Source organism: Hakea prostrata, chromosome 1 (genome assembly GCF_041222555.1).
Source record: "Hakea prostrata isolate BN-2017 chromosome 1, UWA_Hpros_2, whole genome shotgun sequence".
In the NCBI taxonomy this organism is placed as follows: Eukaryota; Viridiplantae; Streptophyta; class Magnoliopsida; order Proteales; family Proteaceae; genus Hakea; species Hakea prostrata.
This window is the reverse complement of record NC_142600.1, coordinates 15,083,253-15,102,537: the sequence shown is the minus strand read 5'-3', so window position 1 is coordinate 15,102,537 and position 19,285 is coordinate 15,083,253. Positions and strand designations below refer to the sequence as shown.

At 37.8% G+C, this 19,285-nt stretch overlaps 1 protein-coding gene across 2 annotated transcripts; it reads left to right on the top strand.

Moving 5' to 3' along the window:
- Window positions 1-1,100: 1,100 nt before the first annotated feature.
- LOC149027768 (alpha-glucan phosphorylase, H isozyme) lies at window positions 1,101-15,061 on the top strand. 2 transcript variants are annotated; one of them, XM_089165686.1, is made up of 17 exons: window positions 1,101-1,407; window positions 1,520-1,575; window positions 2,057-2,295; window positions 3,366-3,545; window positions 4,008-4,184; window positions 4,270-4,355; window positions 4,509-4,698; window positions 5,126-5,218; window positions 6,856-7,040; window positions 7,195-7,312; window positions 7,400-7,528; window positions 8,002-8,220; window positions 8,320-8,523; window positions 9,930-10,088; window positions 10,987-11,250; window positions 12,194-12,384; window positions 14,543-15,013. In XM_089165686.1, exons 3-17 carry the CDS (start codon window positions 2,083-2,085, stop codon window positions 14,667-14,669), a joined length of 2,535 nt encoding a protein of 844 aa, XP_089021812.1. In that variant the 5' UTR covers window positions 1,101-1,407; window positions 1,520-1,575; window positions 2,057-2,082; the 3' UTR covers window positions 14,670-15,013. The 2 variants fall into 2 exon arrangements, with proteins under 2 accessions (XP_089021812.1, XP_089021815.1); XM_089165689.1 differs by lacking the exons at window positions 1,101-1,407; window positions 1,520-1,575 and adding an exon at window positions 1,588-1,702 and having other exon boundaries at window positions 14,543-15,061.
- Window positions 15,062-19,285: the final 4,224 nt, after the last annotated feature.

The following is a 19,285-nucleotide window of genomic DNA, read 5'->3' as shown; positions in this document are numbered from 1 at the left end:
TAAATAAAATTTTGGGTGAAGAAGACATTGGATTGCTTTGCTTAGATTTTGCAATCGAATTGCCCTTGTTCTTTTACTCTTTCAATCGCTGAAAGGATTTCACTTTGCTGTTTACACTCTTCAAATTTTAGCTCAAATGGGGCTTGCTCATCTTGAATTTCTTGTTGTCTAAATTGATTTTCTGACTAGATTGGTGGTGACAATTCATGCCTTGAGTGATGACAAAGCATTGCAGCAAAATCTGCTTTTAGAAGTGTGATTTTTTTATTTTTTCTTTTCTTTTTAACGTACTAAGAAAGTAAACAATTCACAGGTAGTGCCTGCTTATGTAGTTGCTCTTACAACTAGAACTTCAACATCACTAAGCAGAACACTTAGCTGCACATAGTGCTACATTTTGATTCCAGATTTGTGGCCTGTGTTACTCTAAGAATACATTGAGGACTATCCAAGGTTTTTCTAGGGTAAGCATTGAAGAAGTTCTTGCTTTTGGATAATCAACTTACATATCCATATCAACGATGTTCAGAAACCTCGAGAAAATAATAAAAATTACCCTTGATGTGATACCATAACTAAACGAAATGAAGGTGGTCCTGAAACAATTTGCATTCGAATCCTCCGGGAAAAAAATCTGAGAAAGCTTTAAAATCGGCAAAGAATATTCCAACCAATTCTGATGTTTTTGTCTAGGAATCAACTGTATTGAACCATCAGAAATTAGGGGCAACGACCAATTATCCCTATCTGAATTGGGTGACTCTCGATTGATTCGGATCTAGATCGAGTGATTCTTAATCGACTTCTTAGAAACCCTAACAATGGAATGGATTTGTCGCTCGGTTCTCCGTGACCGTTGGTAGACATTCGAACACGTATATCAGCGCTCCGCGAAGGTCTCTAATTTGAGATCAACCGTATAAAAATGCCTAATCTTCCGCGCCATTTTTAAAACTCCCAAATTGACAAGCCAGCGACACGTGTCCTCTCCTTAGGACAATCAGATCGCTCTCGTGGCAAGTGGGAGTTTGGGACCGAGTACTTGACCTGTTTGAGCTCTTTTTTTAATAATTTCTTGGGAACACTTCCTTTTAGCTTAAGCTCTGATATTTTACTTTAATTGCCGATCAACCGTCGACGTCGTTGTCTCCGAGGGCGCCAAAAACCACTCTATTTTGTCTGTCTTTTTCTTTGAACCTCACTCTTCTTCGTTCCTTTATCGATCGAATTTTCTGTAAATATCTTCTCGAAACAATTTCATTCAGTTGTGTCCATGGATCATCTTGATATCTCTTCCACTGGGCTTCAGATTTGATATTCAGTAGCAAGAGCTCCTTAGTCAAGCGTTCCGCATTACTCATTTTTTCTTTTCTTTACTCGTGACTTTCTTCCCTTGGATCCCGTGAGGTGAGTAACCTCGTGGAGCTCCACCTTCAGTGTTTCTCATATTATATATATCTCTGGAATTGGAACGGAAACAAAAAAGAACTATTAACTTTTACATCTTTTTTGAATCCAGCGCTTGAAGATCGAAGTCACTGGATCTGAAGTTAGTCTTCAAAGGAGAAGCTTCTTGTAAGATCAATAGTGTTTCTCCGATGTTGATTTATCTTATTTGTGTTTCGTTTCTCTTCAACAAGTTCGAAAACTTGACTTCTTCAGATAAACTGAAAATTTTATGAATTTTACAGTTACTAATGCTGTAAAGTTTGCCTCTACACCGTGGTCTTTCCATATTTGATTTCTTACTGAACTGAAGATTGTTTCAATATTTCAGCTTATGTTTCTTTCTATCATGAGTCCACTATATTAGTTCGTTTCTTCTTCTTTTACCCATCATCGGTTCAGTTATATTCGTCTAAAGAAGAAAAAAATAAGATATTCTGTTATATGGTAGTAGCTTACCTTTCATGTGCTGCGTGTCTGTTTTCTGCTTGAAAAGGAGTTTCCGATCCCTAATTTTGTATTTATGTTTTGTTCGTGCAGTTTCCTTTAAGCTAGATTTACTGCATAATTTATGGAAAACTAATAGGAAAACTCCTTATGCTGTTAACAGTACCACTGAGTCGTAGATAACCAGAGATGGCTCCGGCCGCTGCAAAAACCAATGATTCTGCTACTGGAAATTCTACAAAAATTCCGGCAGTGGCACATCCCTTGGCAGGAGAACCATCGGATGTTGCTGCTAATATCAATTACCACGCACAATACAGTCCTCATTTTTCTCTTTTCAAGTTTGATCCGGAGCAAGCATACTATGCAACTGCAGAGAGTGTTCGCGACCGCCTCATTCAAGTGAGTCTTCCAAAATCCTAGAGGATATCTTTGTTTTTAGCTTACAATTTCTCAGTAACCTTTCGTCCTGTATATTTCTCAAATTTTTACATCACGATGCCTCTATTAGGAAGGTGATTTATGTAGTTTAGGAGTCCTTTTATTCCTTTTCTGATTTATCATTGAAGATTTCCTTTGGATTCCTTGAAATGCCAGATGAGTCCTAAAATAATGTTAAAATTATTTAAGAGATGGTGTCTTCTGTTATGGGGTGTCTTCTGTTATGGAATTGTACAACCTCAAATTCTCAAGTCCCTTTGTTCAACAAGTATTTTACTTTTCCATTATAAGGTATGGATTTTCTAGTGTTTTAAATTGATAATGCAGTAAAGGAACTCCTTGGCCTCCTCTGGCTGGATAGCAAGTTCTAATAGATGAAATGTGGAAAAATGACGGTAAGAAACCTCTGAACTCACATCCACCTTGTCACAAAACTGTGCCATAACAGGATTTGAAGGTCATCGTGTCACCTAAGAAGTTATCGAGTCTCCAACATAATCTAATATTGCAGTTGGTTCATATACTGACTCAGCTGTGACAATTGCTGCTTGGGGAGTATTTTTATTATTTGGATGCTTTGTTACAGACATAATGCCAATTAGAGAGTTTTTGTCTAATAAAAATAACTTGTCATGGTAATGTGATTGATGTCTAAATATATGTACGAAGGAAATAAAATGAAAGGTTTTATTAATAAATTGGGCTAATAAGTGTCCATTATTGGACTTACTTAAAACAACCATATTCTGTCATCTTGTTCTAGTTTAAATATCTATGGTCTCAATGCTTTTTTAATTCTGATATAACAGAAGCATGTTGAAGTCCAAGACCTGGAATATCAAGTATAATGATTGGATGCCATTAAGTCGTCAGACAATCTCAACTTATTGCTTTGACGAAGCTTTACTGCAAATGTCACCATTTCTTTGTTCAGCCATAGAAGCTAGAATCTTGCCAGATTTATTATATTGGTTTGTTTTGGGATGAAAACTTTAATGATAATGGTTTGTATTCGCTATTTCCTTCCTCAGCAATGGAATGAGACATACCTTCATTTCCACAAAGTTGATCCAAAACAAACATACTACCTGTCAATGGAGTTTCTTCAAGGCCGAGCTCTAACAAATGCAATTGGAAATCTGGATATTCAACATGCATATGCTGATGCTTTGATTAAGTTGGGACATGAACTTGAGAACATTGCTGAGCAGGTATCCTTCTATTATTCAACTCTTTGTAAGAATTTATTGCGTTGTTAGAAGACTTATTTGTTAGACGCAGAGTTCCATTAAGGAGGTTTTTTAGTTTCTTCTTCATTTGACCTACTTTCTTATTCATGAAGAGACTATCTTTCACCCAATTAGTTTGGAATAATCCCTGGAAGTATCCGTGTGAACATACTGAAACTTCAAGTTCAGATAGATATCACTTCCTTTAGCGATGGTTCTCCACAAACAGTAAAATTTCCATGGAGAGTGCATATTTATTTTATTGAGATTCTATCTTTTAGGGTAACCTCAGATAATGCCTGTTTTTGAATGGTTGCATTGCAGTGAGGGTTCCATATTTACATCCGTCCATGGATAAAGATTTAATGTATTTTGGTGTTGTCTAGACTTATTTCTAGAGAGACAATCTATTTTTCTTGTTAATTTAGGTGGATGCATTTTTAGGAGAAAGATGCGGCTCTTGGAAATGGTGGTTTGGGGAGGCTTGCGTCATGCTTTCTGGATTCTATGGCCACACTAAATTTGCCTGCATGGGGTTATGGTTTACGATACAGATATGGACTTTTCAAGCAAAGGTTTACAAGGGAAGGCCAGGAAGAAATTGCAGAGGATTGGCTTGAGGTTTGTTTAGATGCAATTTCTATTTATTTTAATTTTCTAAAATATCTGTACATTATGTCAGTAATTACTGATGGGCATTGTGCAGAAGTTCAGTCCCTGGGAAGTTGTCAGACATGATGTCATATATCCCATTAGGTTTTTTGGTCACGTGGAGGTCTCTCCTACTGGATCGTAAGCATCACTAACTTGTAATTGGTGATAAGAACTTGATGTTTTAAGCTACTTTCTTGTACTAAACTTTTATGGTTTTCTTCTCAATTATAGGATAGGATAACCTGCATCCTTCTACTCATTCTTGATTATTTTCCTTTTAATGAATGGCAGCCGAAAGTGGGTTGGGGGAGAGGTTATTCAAGCTCTCGCTTATGATGTGCCCATTCCAGGATACAAGACCAAGAACACCATAAGTCTTCGTCTTTGGGAGGCAAAAGCTAGGGCTGTTGATTTCAATCTATTCCAATTTAACGATGGACAATATGAGTCTGCTGCACAGCTTCATTCTAGTGCTCAGCAGGTATTTACTGGTTCAATGGTCAAAAGACTATAAGTGCAGCCATTTGGCCTTTCTCAATTAAGTTTATGATTTATTTGTTGGCGATTTTCTGTGAATGGGTTCCAAACTAACACATGTGGTGTCAACACAGACAGGGTTGAATTAGTATGCCAACTTTCCACTAGTTAAAAGCATGGTGCAATCTATTTTTATTCTGATTTTTCAGTTATGATAAAATTAAAGGTCACATTCTTATGATAGTTTTTGTGGGACCTTGTTTAACAAATCCTATAACTCCAACTATTGAACAGTAATTGTGTGTTCCGAAAGCAATCAGGAATTATTTCCCAAAGAACCACACATAGTCAAATCTAATAATGTACTTAGTTACAGACTTACATATATGTTATTCAATGTTGTAATGCAATATCAAAGTCTGGGTTTGCAGATTTGTGCAGTTCTATATCCTGGAGATGCTACAGAAAATGGAAAGCTTTTACGATTAAAGCAACAATTTTTCCTTTGCAGTGCTTCACTTCAGGTATTTTTAGTCCCTTTTACTGAATCTATGTCTTCTCTAGGACTACATTCCTGATTCCTTACAGCTTCTCTCTGAAGACTCAATCAAATAAAGGAGATAAAATATCAGCAAGTAGTGATGGATTTTAGAGGTTAACTGGAGATTATAAAAAAGAATTCTACGTATATACCCTGTCTATTTATACAATTTTCTTTCAACTTAATGATTTAGCTGTAATTGCTGTCCCATGATTTACGCAGGTCATGTCTACACATACTCCTATTGAGCTAGCATGACACATCTTGATAAGTGCCACTAGTACAAGCTTCACTTACTCAAGAAGTCTGTGAGATTTAATAACAAATTTTGATGCATTAATGAATATTATGGTTGAAAAACCAGGTCTTGACCTATGCAAGTCACTGGTGTCAAAGGGTTAGGCCTAACCTGGTCTTTGAACTCTGAAGAGATTTGATTGTGGATAAACTTATTATGAGTTAGGCTGACTGGAACTGAATTGTGATTGAGTTGTTGACTAAACCTCAACTGAGTCAACAAGGGTTATTTATTTTTATTTTTTTGGCTAAGGTTTTCCTCTGAAATCTTTAGCCAGTAAATCTAATTAGAACACTTCTTTCTTCTGTCATAGAAGTAAGGGCAATATGGTTCTTGATTATTCCCTTGTCCTTTTTTTTTTTTTTTTTTTTTTTTTTGGGGGGGGGGGGGGGGGGGGTTCTCCTCTTTTGTCCAGTATCTCTTTGCCTTATAATTTTAGTACTTTTAGTTATGGCCTTAGTCACCCGTTCCTATGGTATCCATTGGTGGCCTTTGCCACATGGAAGGTTTATTGTGGTAATGTAGGAAAGTGTTTGGGTTGGCCACGTGTCATATTCCAAGCTCAAATTAGTCAAATATATCCTACAATGCCTTGCTATTGACCACCAAGGTAGCCCAAGCATTTTCATGCACCCTAATCGTAGTACAGAATTTTTCACCGTCTTATTATGCCACTGCCTGACTTTATTTGGGCTAAGACTTGACATGTGAGCTGGAGATCTTCAGGTCTACTTGTCCACAGAATCTCAGGTCCATCTCACCTTTCACATGGCACAAGTAGATGGCCCATCCATGTATACCCTGTGGACAGACCATCCATAAATGACAGCAATTTGTTTTGCCAACGTAGCACACCTTTTGGGATAGGGCACACCGTGTTATGCATTTCCAATGTTCAAGATACATGGATAACTGATAGACTTTTCAGAATTCAATAACATATACTTCTCAAATATTGTTCTCCAGAAAAGAAAAATCATTTCAAAGATTGAGGTGTTCCTTACATTGTGGGTCAAATTCTTTTCTACATTGATAAAATTCTGCTTATTATTTCTAAAAGAATGAGAGTACATGATGGCACATGTGATATGAATTTGTTGTTGAAATAAAACTATACTATGACTTGAGGTGTACGGCACTAATGAGGAAGAATTCACATTGTATGGAGTATGTCTTTGCTAAAACTTCAAATCTCAACCTACCATTATATTGATGCTTTGGATCGTGGTTCAGCCATGAGTTGGTTTAGAATATTTCTTACATATAAAATGGACAAAGTCAAGGGTTCAAGTAAAGTTGACACTCTCTTGAAATGCTTACAGGACATGATTTTCAGATTTAAGGAGAGAAGAGCTACAAAGGGCTCGTGGCAGTGGTCTGAGTTTCCTAGCAAGGTTGCAGTGCAACTGAATGATACACATCCTACTCTTGCTATTCCAGAATTGATGCGACTACTGATGGATGATGAAGGGCTAGGATGGGATGAAGCCTGGAATATAACAACTAGGTGCATTTGTTTAGTTCTGCCTTCTTTTGAAGTGTAGGGCACTGATTTACTCAGCTGTCTGACACTGCAATCTTGGAGTTGACTTTCACCATAGTTGTAGCATTCCTGTTGATATTGCTTGCTCACAATGTAACGTGAGATTTTTGTCAAACAGGACAATTGCTTATACAAATCACACAGTCCTCCCTGAGGCGCTAGAGAAATGGTCACAATCTGTCATGTGGAAGCTTCTCCCTCGCCACATGGAGATCATAGAAGAAATAGATAAACAAGTATGATTCCAACCCCTTTTGTTATATTTTTAATGTCCATTATTTTTATATTTGCTGAGTAGAATGTTGATATTTCTTGCTTTTCAGTTTATGGCCATGATATGTGCCACCCGGCCAGATCTTGAGAGTAAGCTTCATAGCATGAGAGTCCTAGACAGTAATCCTCAGAAGCCAGTCGTGCGGATGGCAAACTTATGTGTGGTGTCCTCGCACACGGTAAGACAATCACTTGCTGATGCACATATATGGGAACTGGCCCATTTTGTCTCTGGTCTCGTTGGTGCTACTACACTGCAATTGCATCTTAAGAAATTATAAGAGAGAAACAAAGCAAATTATTTACTGACAATCAAGGATAGGAAATAAACAGGTCAGATTGATGTAAATCTGATCCCAGATGGTATTCACCGGTGGAAGGTCTACCTCTAAGTTCCTGTCAGTGCCATAACATTTGTTTCATTTCTGATCGAAATCAATACTAAATATGGGATGCATGTGGTTCTGATCTATCTGAAACTCCGGATATCTGAGCTCAATCTTAGTTGACTTTATATAAAATATACACTGGCACTCTTCCAATCCAGGATCCCAATCTGTCTGAGTCTGATTGATGAAATTCTGAGTGCAGATCTGGATTTTTTTCAGTTGGTTCAGAGTTGAGTATAATATTTTGGTATATCTCTCTGTAGGTCAACGGGGTGGCAGAGTTACATAGTGACATCTTAAAATCTGAGTTGTTTGTAGACTATGTTTCATTATGGCCTGCCAAGTTTCAGAATAAAACCAATGGCATCACTCCTCGCCGATGGCTCCGTTTTTGCAGCCCAGAATTGAGTAGCATAATCACAAAGTGGTTAAAAACTGATAAATGGGTTACCAATCTTGATCTTCTATCGGAGCTTCGCCAGGTACACATAAGTACTTTCTTCAAATTAAAATGGTTTTGTTTTCCTTCTTAATTGAATGCATATTGGAATTACACTTATCCACCAACCAATGTGTATCAGTTTGCTGACAATGATGAATTGCACGCTGAATGGGCAACTGCCAAGATGGCTAACAAAAAGCGTCTAGCACAATATGTCATGCAAGTTACTGGTATAAGCATTGACCCGAACAGCCTTTTCGACATACAAGTTAAGCGTATCCATGAATACAAGAGACAGCTGCTGAACATTTTGGGTGCAATTTATAGATACAAGAAATTAAAGGTATACCAGGCTCACTTGCCAATATAATTGTGAACTATCCATGGTTACATAACATTCTCCCTTTTTATGAATAATGTAGATTTGATCAGCGCATCATTTATTGTTGAATTTCAATGCTCATAAAACATATGCAAGGTTTAGTAATACAAATCCTCCAGTGGTGCCAACAATCTAAGATGGGGAATGCATTGTTCAGCCTTAAACACCAGCCCTGTGTGGATGGGCTTGTGTATGATCTGGGAAGCATCAAGCTTATCTTGAATGGTGTTTCTCAAAAAGAATTCCTAAAGTTAGGCAGTTTGGGCTGCCCTACGGCATAGAGACCTATGAGGTTGAAGATTGCATCATTGCATAAAGTCATGGTTTGGCTTCATAACAGGTTTTTGGGGACTTATAAAATGGAGTGAGATTCTGACGGTCATTAGCCTGCTCACATCTTGGACCACTAAGATTCATTTATGAATCCCTTAGTACTCATTGATTACTTTGTTCTCATTAATGTGCATATGGCTGCGGCTCTAATTATAGACCAATTTTCTTTTTCCTGTTTCATATTTAGAAATTCTAATGTCCACGGATTCCATGCATCAATTTAGAACTTTATCCCATTATATATTTTCCAACCTGATGAGTGGCAAAACTAGGAAGGGTAAGGTAAGGAATGATCATATTAGAACTGCTTTGGGAGTAGCTCTGATGAATGATAAGTTATGAGAATGTCAATTAAGGTGGCATGTCCACGTTCAGCAGAAGCCTTCATTGCCCTTGTACAGAGAGGTGATTTAATATAGATCAAAAGAAATAGAAGAGCCAGAGGCAAACCTAAAATAACCTTAGGAGAAGCGAAGAGAAAGGATATGCATGGCTTAGGCCATGTGTCTAGTATGGTGTCAAATAGAGCTGATTGGAAGGCAAGGATCATTAGCTGACCCCATCTAGTTGGGGTAAGGCCTGTTTTTTGTAGTTGTTGTGTATATATATATAAAGCCTATTTTGAAACATGAAATTGCAAGATAATCCCACTTTATATTTTCCCCGCCTATTGAAACATGAAATTGTAAGATAGCTTCAAATCTACTTGTTAAGGGTCATTTGATTTTAAATTAATGCTTATGCATGTGTATGTTATCAGGAGTCCACGGTTTTGTCAAGCTTGCATCAGATTGATATCTGTATCTTGACTCCTCTGATTGGTATTTTGTCATGATTTCGTTTGTAGCTTAAGATAGTAATCTCTAGGCTTCTTTTTGGTAAACTAAAATGAGTTTCTATGACACTGAAATATAGGCTGCATCTGCATTTTGTATAACTTGAAAAATTCCTGTTCATACTTTGGAAGCATCTTTCATTTAGCATATTTTGGGTGGCTATAGCTGAAATGCTTATGTTGGAACTGATATTTAAAGGAGATGAGCCCAGAAGAAAGGAAGAAGACAACTCCGCGCACTATCATGATTGGAGGAAAAGCATTTGCAACGTATACAAATGCCAAAAGAATTGTCAAGCTGGTTAATGATGTTGGTGATGTTGTCAACACTGATCCTGAAGTCAATGACTACTTGAAGGTAGAAATATTTCATATTGTTTTTCTATGAATATGCAAGAATTCATTCCAAAAAGTTTTACAATTATTTGGTGGTGCATTGATCGCTTTAGGACATTGATTTTCCTGTTAAAATTGCCACCTCAGGCACTCATGATGGGTTAGGCCACTATGTAACAGTTTTAAGTACACTGTCGTCTGCTTTTTTTGCAGTCAAATCTATGGACCACCTGATGCAGTATCAGACTGGTCCGATCACTTCTGGTCCAGCCCCAAAAGAACCAGTCATGTGGGGTTTGGTCCAACAAAGAGTTGGATTTAAATTAGTATCTTGTTTTAGTTTAATTTTAGTCTTTTTTTTTTTTTGTTTTAGTGTTCCTACGTGAATTACTAGACTTAGTTTTCTGTTTTGACTAGGATTTGTATTTAATTTTCTGTAAATGGATTGTATTAGGATACAATTTTCAGATTGAATTGATTGAAGAGTTTCATTTGTTACTGAGAGATTTCCTTCACCCTATTCCAATTCCCCTTCTTCCCCTCCCTATTCTCCTAACTCTCCTTCCATTACAGGATACCGTTGCAGCCCTACCAGGCCCGCAGCACCACCCTTCTCTCAAAGTTTACAACTAAGGGATACAGTGTACTGTTCCAATAGAAAAGGGATGAAATGTAGTTTAGTCTGTTTCACAATAAATCTTACCCTTAAAGGAAGTTGGCAATGAACTCAGATTTATGCTAATTTATTTACTTATGCCAATGTTTGTAGGTCAGACATTTAAATTATGACTAATTTCTCGAGATATATTTTCTTCATTTGGAGTTGGTCATTCTTTGATGTTAACATTAGTCTTTCAGCATTCGTTGTTCTTTTAGCTTGAATCCTTTAGGTTGATATTTTCTAACCTTATAACTTTCAGGTTGTTTTTGTTCCAAATTACAATGTGTCAGTGGCTGAAGTGCTTATCCCAGGAAGTGAGTTGTCACAGCACATTAGCACTGCAGGCATGGAAGCAAGTGGCACTAGCAACATGAAATTTTCTCTCAATGGTTGCCTCATAATTGGAACATTGGATGGGGCCAATGTGGAAATCAGAGAAGAAATTGGTGAAGAGAATTTTTTCCTTTTTGGTGCCAAAGCAGATGAAGTCCCAAGGTTGCGCAAAGAACGGGAAAATGGACTGGTAATGTGCTGCAATTTCCAACTCAATGAAGGAATTACATATTATTTGATTACAAAATAAAAATCCTTCTGATCACCTGAAACTTCAGGTCTTTGCAGTTGCAGGTGTCATCCTCATGTTCGTAATATAGTTGAAAAAACCAAGTCTATCAACTCACTTGTTTAGATAATGTTAAATGAGTTAGTCACTGACATGAAAACCGAACTCAGACCACCTGTTTATTCTGCCAGAGTGTCCATTAAAAAAAGCTCTTTTTCTTTTTGATAAATTTACCAGACCTTTATTGCCACAAATGTAATTGCATTTTGTGGTGCCTGCATCCTTTGCATTTGGTTGTAGGAGGAAAATGGCTGCACAGGACATATTCTAATCATTAGTAGTGATAATTGTGTACTCTGTCCATCGTGATGAAAGTAAAATGGGTTCTGCTAATTGCCTTATAATTGACACTAATCTTTATGGTGCTGACAAAGAATGTCTAGACCCCTCTTTTTTTGGATGTTCACCATCAGGGGCAGAGCTAGGACTTAACATCAGCAGGGGCCAAATAATGATTACAGCATTTCTATTGCTAATATTAAAAAAATAAGACTACCAGGTATTAATTCAGAACCAATATGCTTCTTACAAAAACAAGAATAAGTGAAAAGCCACAAAAACACAATAGATATTTCACACATGGAAAGAAGGCCAAAGAGATTTCTTTAGAAAAAAATAGGAGGGACAAGAGGAAATTTTCTATAAATTGGGGAAGGGGTGGGGGGTGCACTGCCCCCTTGGCCCCAAGGGAGCTCTGCCCCTGTTTGGATTCCAGATATTACTCTTTTACAACAACCCAGTAGAGGTCATGTGTCTCAACATAACCGAAAACAAAACTCTTTGCACACATGTTTCGGAGATATGTTTTCCCATGGTCTGACATTAGTCCTTGTCAATTGTGTAGTTCAAGCCAGATCCACGGTTCGAAGAGGCAAAACAATTTATAAGGAGTGGAGCATTTGGAAGCTATGACTATAATCCACTTCTTGAATCTTTAGAAGGCAACAGTGGATACGGACGCGGTGATTATTTTCTTGTTGGTCGTGACTTCCCGAGCTATATGGAAGCTCAAGCAAGGGTGGATGAAGCTTACAAGTAAGAGAAACATTCCTTTGTTTTTTATTTTCTTATGGTGGATGCATTATTGGGTTATGTTTTGGAACTTGTGGTGCAGTTAAACCTCTTGGACTCACATGGGTCCTCTGTGGGAGGTTATATAATTGAATATTGCTAAGATTCACATCTTGCCCATGGGATAGTTGAACCATTCACCATTCATCCACCGTGGGTTTCAGGATGGATGGGCCAAGATTTCTAGCATAGGTACCGATGGACTTTGTGAGGCTTGGGCTGGCCCAGAGTCCCTTAGGACTCGTTGGCAATGTGCCCTGTACACAACCTGCATTGCCTTCTGTTACTAGTCATTTTATGTCTTCACACAGTGGAAATTGGAACACTAAATTCTTCATGGTCTGGGAGGGATCTTGGAGGGGGAGGGTAATTAATTATTCTTGATGTTTTCCTTCCATTTTGACCAGCTGGTTCATTTTGTTTTAACTGTATATTCTTGATGTTTTCCTTGCTGTTTTGAGCAAAAAATAAATAAAAATCAAACTGAAATTTTGCATGGGGGCAGCCAAAATTCACTCCATATGTGTTACAAATCACACTTAACCCTTTTTTATCTGTTTTATTCCGATTGTTTTGCCTTGTGGCAGAATGCTAAAAGGGAAATTGATTAGACTCTTTGAGTACAGAGCTTATGTGGTACATAAATCTATACACACTGATTAATTCAGAGGGAGCCCATAAGAGAATCTGGATCCAGTTCCCACTTTGGATGAACTTCATTCTCATTTTTGTTACTGAGAAAATTCAGAAGAATATTTGAAGCGTTAGGTTACCCATGGCAATGTCAGTCTTCAAATCCTGGGAGGAATAACCACCTGATCACATTCCAGTGCATTTGGCCATTTCCAGGTCACTGATCTTTATTCTTCATGGCTGAACAATCTCAGCAAACTTTCTTCAACAACCGGTAGTCTATAAATTTCCACAAATGCTTCTTTTATGCTTCTCTGCTTTCTAGTCTTGTCTGTCATCCTCCTCTTAATCTGCATCTTAGTAACATTTATACATCAGTCAGATCCAAGTTCCAACTGCGTTTTCAGTAACTATAATCCAATTGTAGTTACCAACACAATGTTCTGAAACAGTGATCCTGCTGGTCTGCCTGTTCTCCAAAAAATTGGTTACTGCCTTAGCTGGAACCAGCGAACAAATGCTGTGAAATTTAATACTTAACTACTTGGTTCAAGTTAAATGTAGTGTGATGTGCCCCAATCCCTATGTGCAACTCCTCTTTACTTATAGAACTAGGATACTCCTGCCGCATAGGAATTGTACCTAAGACCAGACCACTTCAACTCTTCTTGGTCCCTAAACCCACCCTGAATTAAGTGGTAGTGCTGGCAATTCATGCTTACCCTACAGCTTCTCTGTCAAAGCAGTATCAGTATCGGGGTAATGGAACAACATATAATGTCAGGAGTAAAATTATTCTGATTATGGAAGTGGAAAATTGAGATTGCACATACACGAGGTGGAAAGAAAAGAGCTTGCATAACTGATTTTTACTGGGGAAACAAGCAAAACTGGGATGACTAAACCCGTTCTTAACTTAGGTGTGTGAAATATGCCAATTTTACATGTCATACGTGCTGCACACTATAATGATGAACATTAGGATATTCCTGCTCATGTTAAACAACAGCTTCCTTCAAACAACAATTTTGTTACAAGTAAGAAGTTTTTAGTTTTTACTAAGTTGTGTTAGTTTCTTTGGCGTTGGATACTATGTAAGGACCATTCGGATTGCATTCTTTCATTAGCAAGTATTGTTCAGAATCATAGATATTCTGTCCTGTTTAGTTCCAGATCTGGCATTTGCCCTGCAATTTAATTATGGTGGTTGAGCTCTATGGGTTGGGGTGCTCCCCTTTTTTTCGCCCTCTGGGGATGGGGATGAAGAAAGAAAATTTGAAATAACTTAACATCATCATTTTCAGTCCATGTTGGTTGTATACAACCAGATGTGGTGTGTGTTGTATTGCCAAGAAGAGTAAGGTTTGTTAAAAACTAACAGAAGGCTGGGGGATATACAAAATGAAATGCTCTGTTGACTTACATATTTATCATTGGATCTGCTTAGGCATTTATTTTTATCATCTTAAACCAATCATTTGCCTTGCAGGGATAAGAAGAAATGGCTTAGAATGTCCATACTTAGCACTGCTGGAAGTGGAAAATTCAGCAGTGATCGGACAATTGCACAGTATGCAAAGGATATCTGGAACATAAAAGACTGCCCTGTACCGTGATCTTGATGAGGCTGGGAGGCTGCCGCACTTGCATATGACAGTTTTTCATTTATTTGAAAATAACAGAGCTATGCAAAGGTTGGGCGCTTCTATCTCTAGTCAAAATTTTCTTCAGATAAGGATATAAACGTATGGCAGAAAAGATCTGGATTAAATAATTAAATTCAATTGCATGTCTATTTATTCGATATTTATATAGGAATCTTAATCGAACACCAAATGGTGTTCGGATTAAACTGATGTATCACACTTATAAGTTTATGGTATGATAATTGTTTTAGGATGGGAAGGGGAAGTAGAAACCAAATTCGATATTAAAATAAAAACTTTTTTTTTTTTTCTTTGTCTAATGATACACTGATTCTTAACGGTATATTTGGTTAGTAATTTTACCTGTTTTATTATCAAATCATTGGTCATACCAAATTGAGGAGAATAATTTGGAATGGAAGGATTAAAAAGGAACATTATGTTGGAGAAAGTAATGCAATGACTCTCTGTCCGGAAGGTCAGCTCTCTTTCCATGGCTGGAAGAATTACACTCGTCAAATCATTGCCCCTCGCAAAAGGAGTACTACAGGCAGCCTGCAGTTTTGTTTGGGGTGATGCTCAAAATCATGAACGCTCTCATCTCATTCTTTGGGAGACACTATGTAAATAAGGAGGTGGGGGTTTGGGTTTTAGGAATTTGGTTTTTGAAATTAGTGGGAATTTTTAAGCCCAGAAAACATGTGAACGGTAATTTCGGAAGCTAAATATAATGGTGACCAAAGGAAAGAGTGGTTTGCTACTTGTTCTACCGACTCCCCCGTTTGGAAAGTGATGAGTACGATGGCCCAGATGGTTTTTAAAAACTCCAAATTTATGGTAGGTGATGGGAAGAGAATATCATTTTGGAAGACAATTGGATTGCACTGGGGAAATGCCTTCTCGATAAGGCTATGGATCAAGTTTCAAAGGGAATGATGAAAAAAGAAATGAGCAAATTTGTTGATGAAAATGGAGGGTGGCGATGGGATCGGTTCTAGCATCTTCTCCCATTTGAGACATACACAAAAACTCTGGTTCTAGCATCTTCTCCCATTGGAGAGATACACAAAAACTCTAGAGCATCCGACACCAAAGGACGAGGAAGGGCGAGATATCTTGTTGAGAACCCATCTCCTGATGGATGCTTCTCCATCAAAACAGCGTACCAGGTTCTGGAGGCAGAAGCTTTGGGAACTTAAAATGCCGAACAAAATTTGTAATTTCATTCGGATTCTAAGCCAGAATCATTTGCTATCAAATGTTAGACTAAAAAAATGAAGCTTCAATCACATGCATTGTGCGGATTCTATTTATGTGAATCAGAGAGTACAATACACATATTTAGAGATTGTTCTAATGCCCTTGGTAAATGGAATAGATTACCATCGAAGTCAATGCAGACATGTTTCTTTGGGAGCGATCAAAAAGATTGGCTAACTCTAAACATCTTCAACAAAGGTCACTGTTGGTTCCCAGAGTGGCCGATACAACTCAGCCATATGGTGTATCAAATTTGTGGTTGAAGAAATAGAGAAAGTCATGAAGAAACCTTCACTAGACCAAGTGACAGTGCAAAACTCTATTTAGACCTCTACAATTAAGTAAGCTCGGTTTGGGGGACGTGCAAGGAGAAAGCAATAAAATCCAAATGCCCTAGAAGTGCTAGTGGATGGTGTCATCATAAGGAAGTTTGGTTTAAAATCAATATGGATGCATCACTATGTAAAGGCGGATACAGTCAAATAGGAGGTGTAATTCGACATATAAAGGGCAAGTTTTTTTGAGGTTTGGTGAAGAGAACAACGAAAACGAACATTTTGGAGGTTGAGCTCTAGGCGATCTCCGAAGGAATCGAGTTGGCACGTGAAAGAAATTTCATGCATTTATATGTGGACTCGGATTCTCTCATAGCTATTGATTTGCTGAAGCCAAATGCAAGAATACAAGGGAGAATAGCGAAAATGGTGCATGCAATAAAGGACAAAGTGGGAAACATTGGAAGAATCAGATTCCAACATGTATACTGGGAGTCCAACTATGCTGTTGATTGGCTTACGAAGAGACCAACATCTTTAGAAGAACCTTTGCGAGTCTTTTTTTATCCACCCCAAGAAATGGAGGAGATCCTACTGGCAGATAAGCTTTTGTATGCTTGATTAGCTTCTTCTGGGTTAGTTAACCCCTTTTATTCTTACCCAAAAAAAGAAAAAGGAGAGAATAATTGTATGTACGTCCGGATAGAGAGGGAGTAAAAATGAAAGCTCCCCCTCCCTAGAAAGGAAAAATCCCATTTTCCATGGTTTGTGAACTATCAATGGCTCTGTATGGATTATGTTCTTTCACAAGGAACATCAATTTTAATTTAAAATACAATAGTAATCGTTATTAACTCTTGAATAATTCATTAGTAATTAAATTCAATGCTTCAGTCTCAAAATTCTTTCACCATTTCTTAGTCTATCGTATGATTTTGTAAGTGCTGGTGTGAACTAGCCACACGTTAAAATTTTAGATTCGTACTCCATCATATCTAACCGATGTAGGTGATAATGCCTTTATCTTGCCAGTCGTTTGGACTGAGTAGAAGATTTCCAGGTTAACCCGTCCATAAAATTGCAACCTACAATAACTTGGGTTGTTAGGGTAGATGGAGATATCCACTACAGCTCTATGGTGGATTCTTCATTCTTTCTTCATTGTATTTTTCTCTCTTTCCATCCAAGTAACATTTTTTTTCTTTCTTTTGGAACTAAGGAGAGAATGATATAAATATAATAATCAAGAAATTACAATATTAATAGCGGAAGAAGCGTCTACCTTGCACCTCTTCACAGACCAATCTGTGAAGCTTGTAAGGCAAACCATTGGAATCCAACCGAATCTCTATAGGTACTGAAATCAAGCTCGCCAAAAGGTCAACACACCGATTCTTCTTGCGGACTTGGTGAAGCACGCAAAATTGAACCAAGTAACATTTTCCTCTCTTTCATTTCATTCCAGATCTCCCACCCTTCGTGGAATCCAATCTCGAGTAAGGCGGTTTCGATAGGCCCCTATGACCCTTCTACTGCCGAAAAAAGCCTGCCTTCATGAATCTTATAGTTAGGGAGTAGAGAATACCCACTACAGCTTCTATACGTTATAGTTGCCTATAATCCTTTTGATCACTAATTATTATGCATTTTTTTTTAAGTTAAAAGAATAACCGAATATTCTAGAAAAAATAAAGAAAGAAGGAATAATCGCATACTTTTGGATGCGAATTCGAATATCCGAATCCTCTTCAAAATCTGGAATCCAAATAACGGCGCTGCGGCTACTACACTTGCAATTGCGAGACAAACTCGTTTATATTCCTAACTTCCAAGTTCCAACATCTACTTTTCACGAACCTTTTCGTGAAGAAACAGGAAAACATTTCGTATGGTGGAGATGGAATGAGTGGTCAAGATCGAGATTTTGACCACTCATTATGTATGTTTTCTTTTTTACTTTTTCAAGATGGACAGCATTGAAGTTGAACTCCAGAAGATCTACCTAAAACGTTCCAGAGGAGCCAGGAGGTAGTAAGAAAACTTTGCATCCCAAGTGAACCGAATTACAGAAGTTAGATCTAACAGTTAAGACTTAAGACTAAACAGAACAACACGGTTTCATACTTTCTGAAAGTTCACAGAGACCAGAAGCTAGCAAGAACACATTTTGCTACCTGACCTAAATGAATCCTCGAATGTATTGACATTGACCTGTAGTCATCTGAACTTTAGAAGCAGGATATTGTAAGGAAATTGATTGGAGAAGTAACCTCCGGCTTACTAGAACAACAATGGAGGAAAATGGTTGGTCCAACTGATCAAAGAGAATCCATTCAATGTTTATGCATGGGAATGAAGGAGCGTAGATCCCATTAAATGTTTATGTATGGAAAAGAAGGAACCGATGCAGGGGTGACACAGAGCTTAAACCCTTACCTGTTTCCTTTGCTTTGGCAGCATCATCTTTTACCTTTATTTTGTGGCCTCTATGCTTGTAAGGATATTGTTCAAGTTCAAAACCCACTCAATAGTGAGAATTTAGTTCTCCATCAAAGAAGATGCAAAACACCTTTCCAGAAACCAATGGAACTATTGGCAACTTAACTTTCTCCAGCCAAGATTCAGATCAAACCATAGCCTAACCCCCATTCCAGTTTTTCCACCACCACAATGAAGCAGCTATCACACAGGAAACACCCATCATAGGGGAATGCAAGCTCCAGCATGATAAAGTGGCAAATTACTATCAAGCGCTCTGAATTCAGGTGCAGGAATACCCTTTTACAAGACAATAGAATAACTCAATGCAGCCTCAAGGCTTCTATGCTTTGTCTTAGTCTGCAAGTATTGGCACAACAGTTCTGGCTTTCAATAGGAGCAAGCTATCGCGTGTGGATGGTCCTCAGTAATATTGTTTGTAGTCGTTGGGGATGACTCCCACACCCCAAACCAATGTTTGCAATATATGGAAAGGAAATGGGGATAAGTGGTACAACAAACTATGTAACAAGTACCTATACCGGTACATCCATTTTGAGGAATTAGTCATGA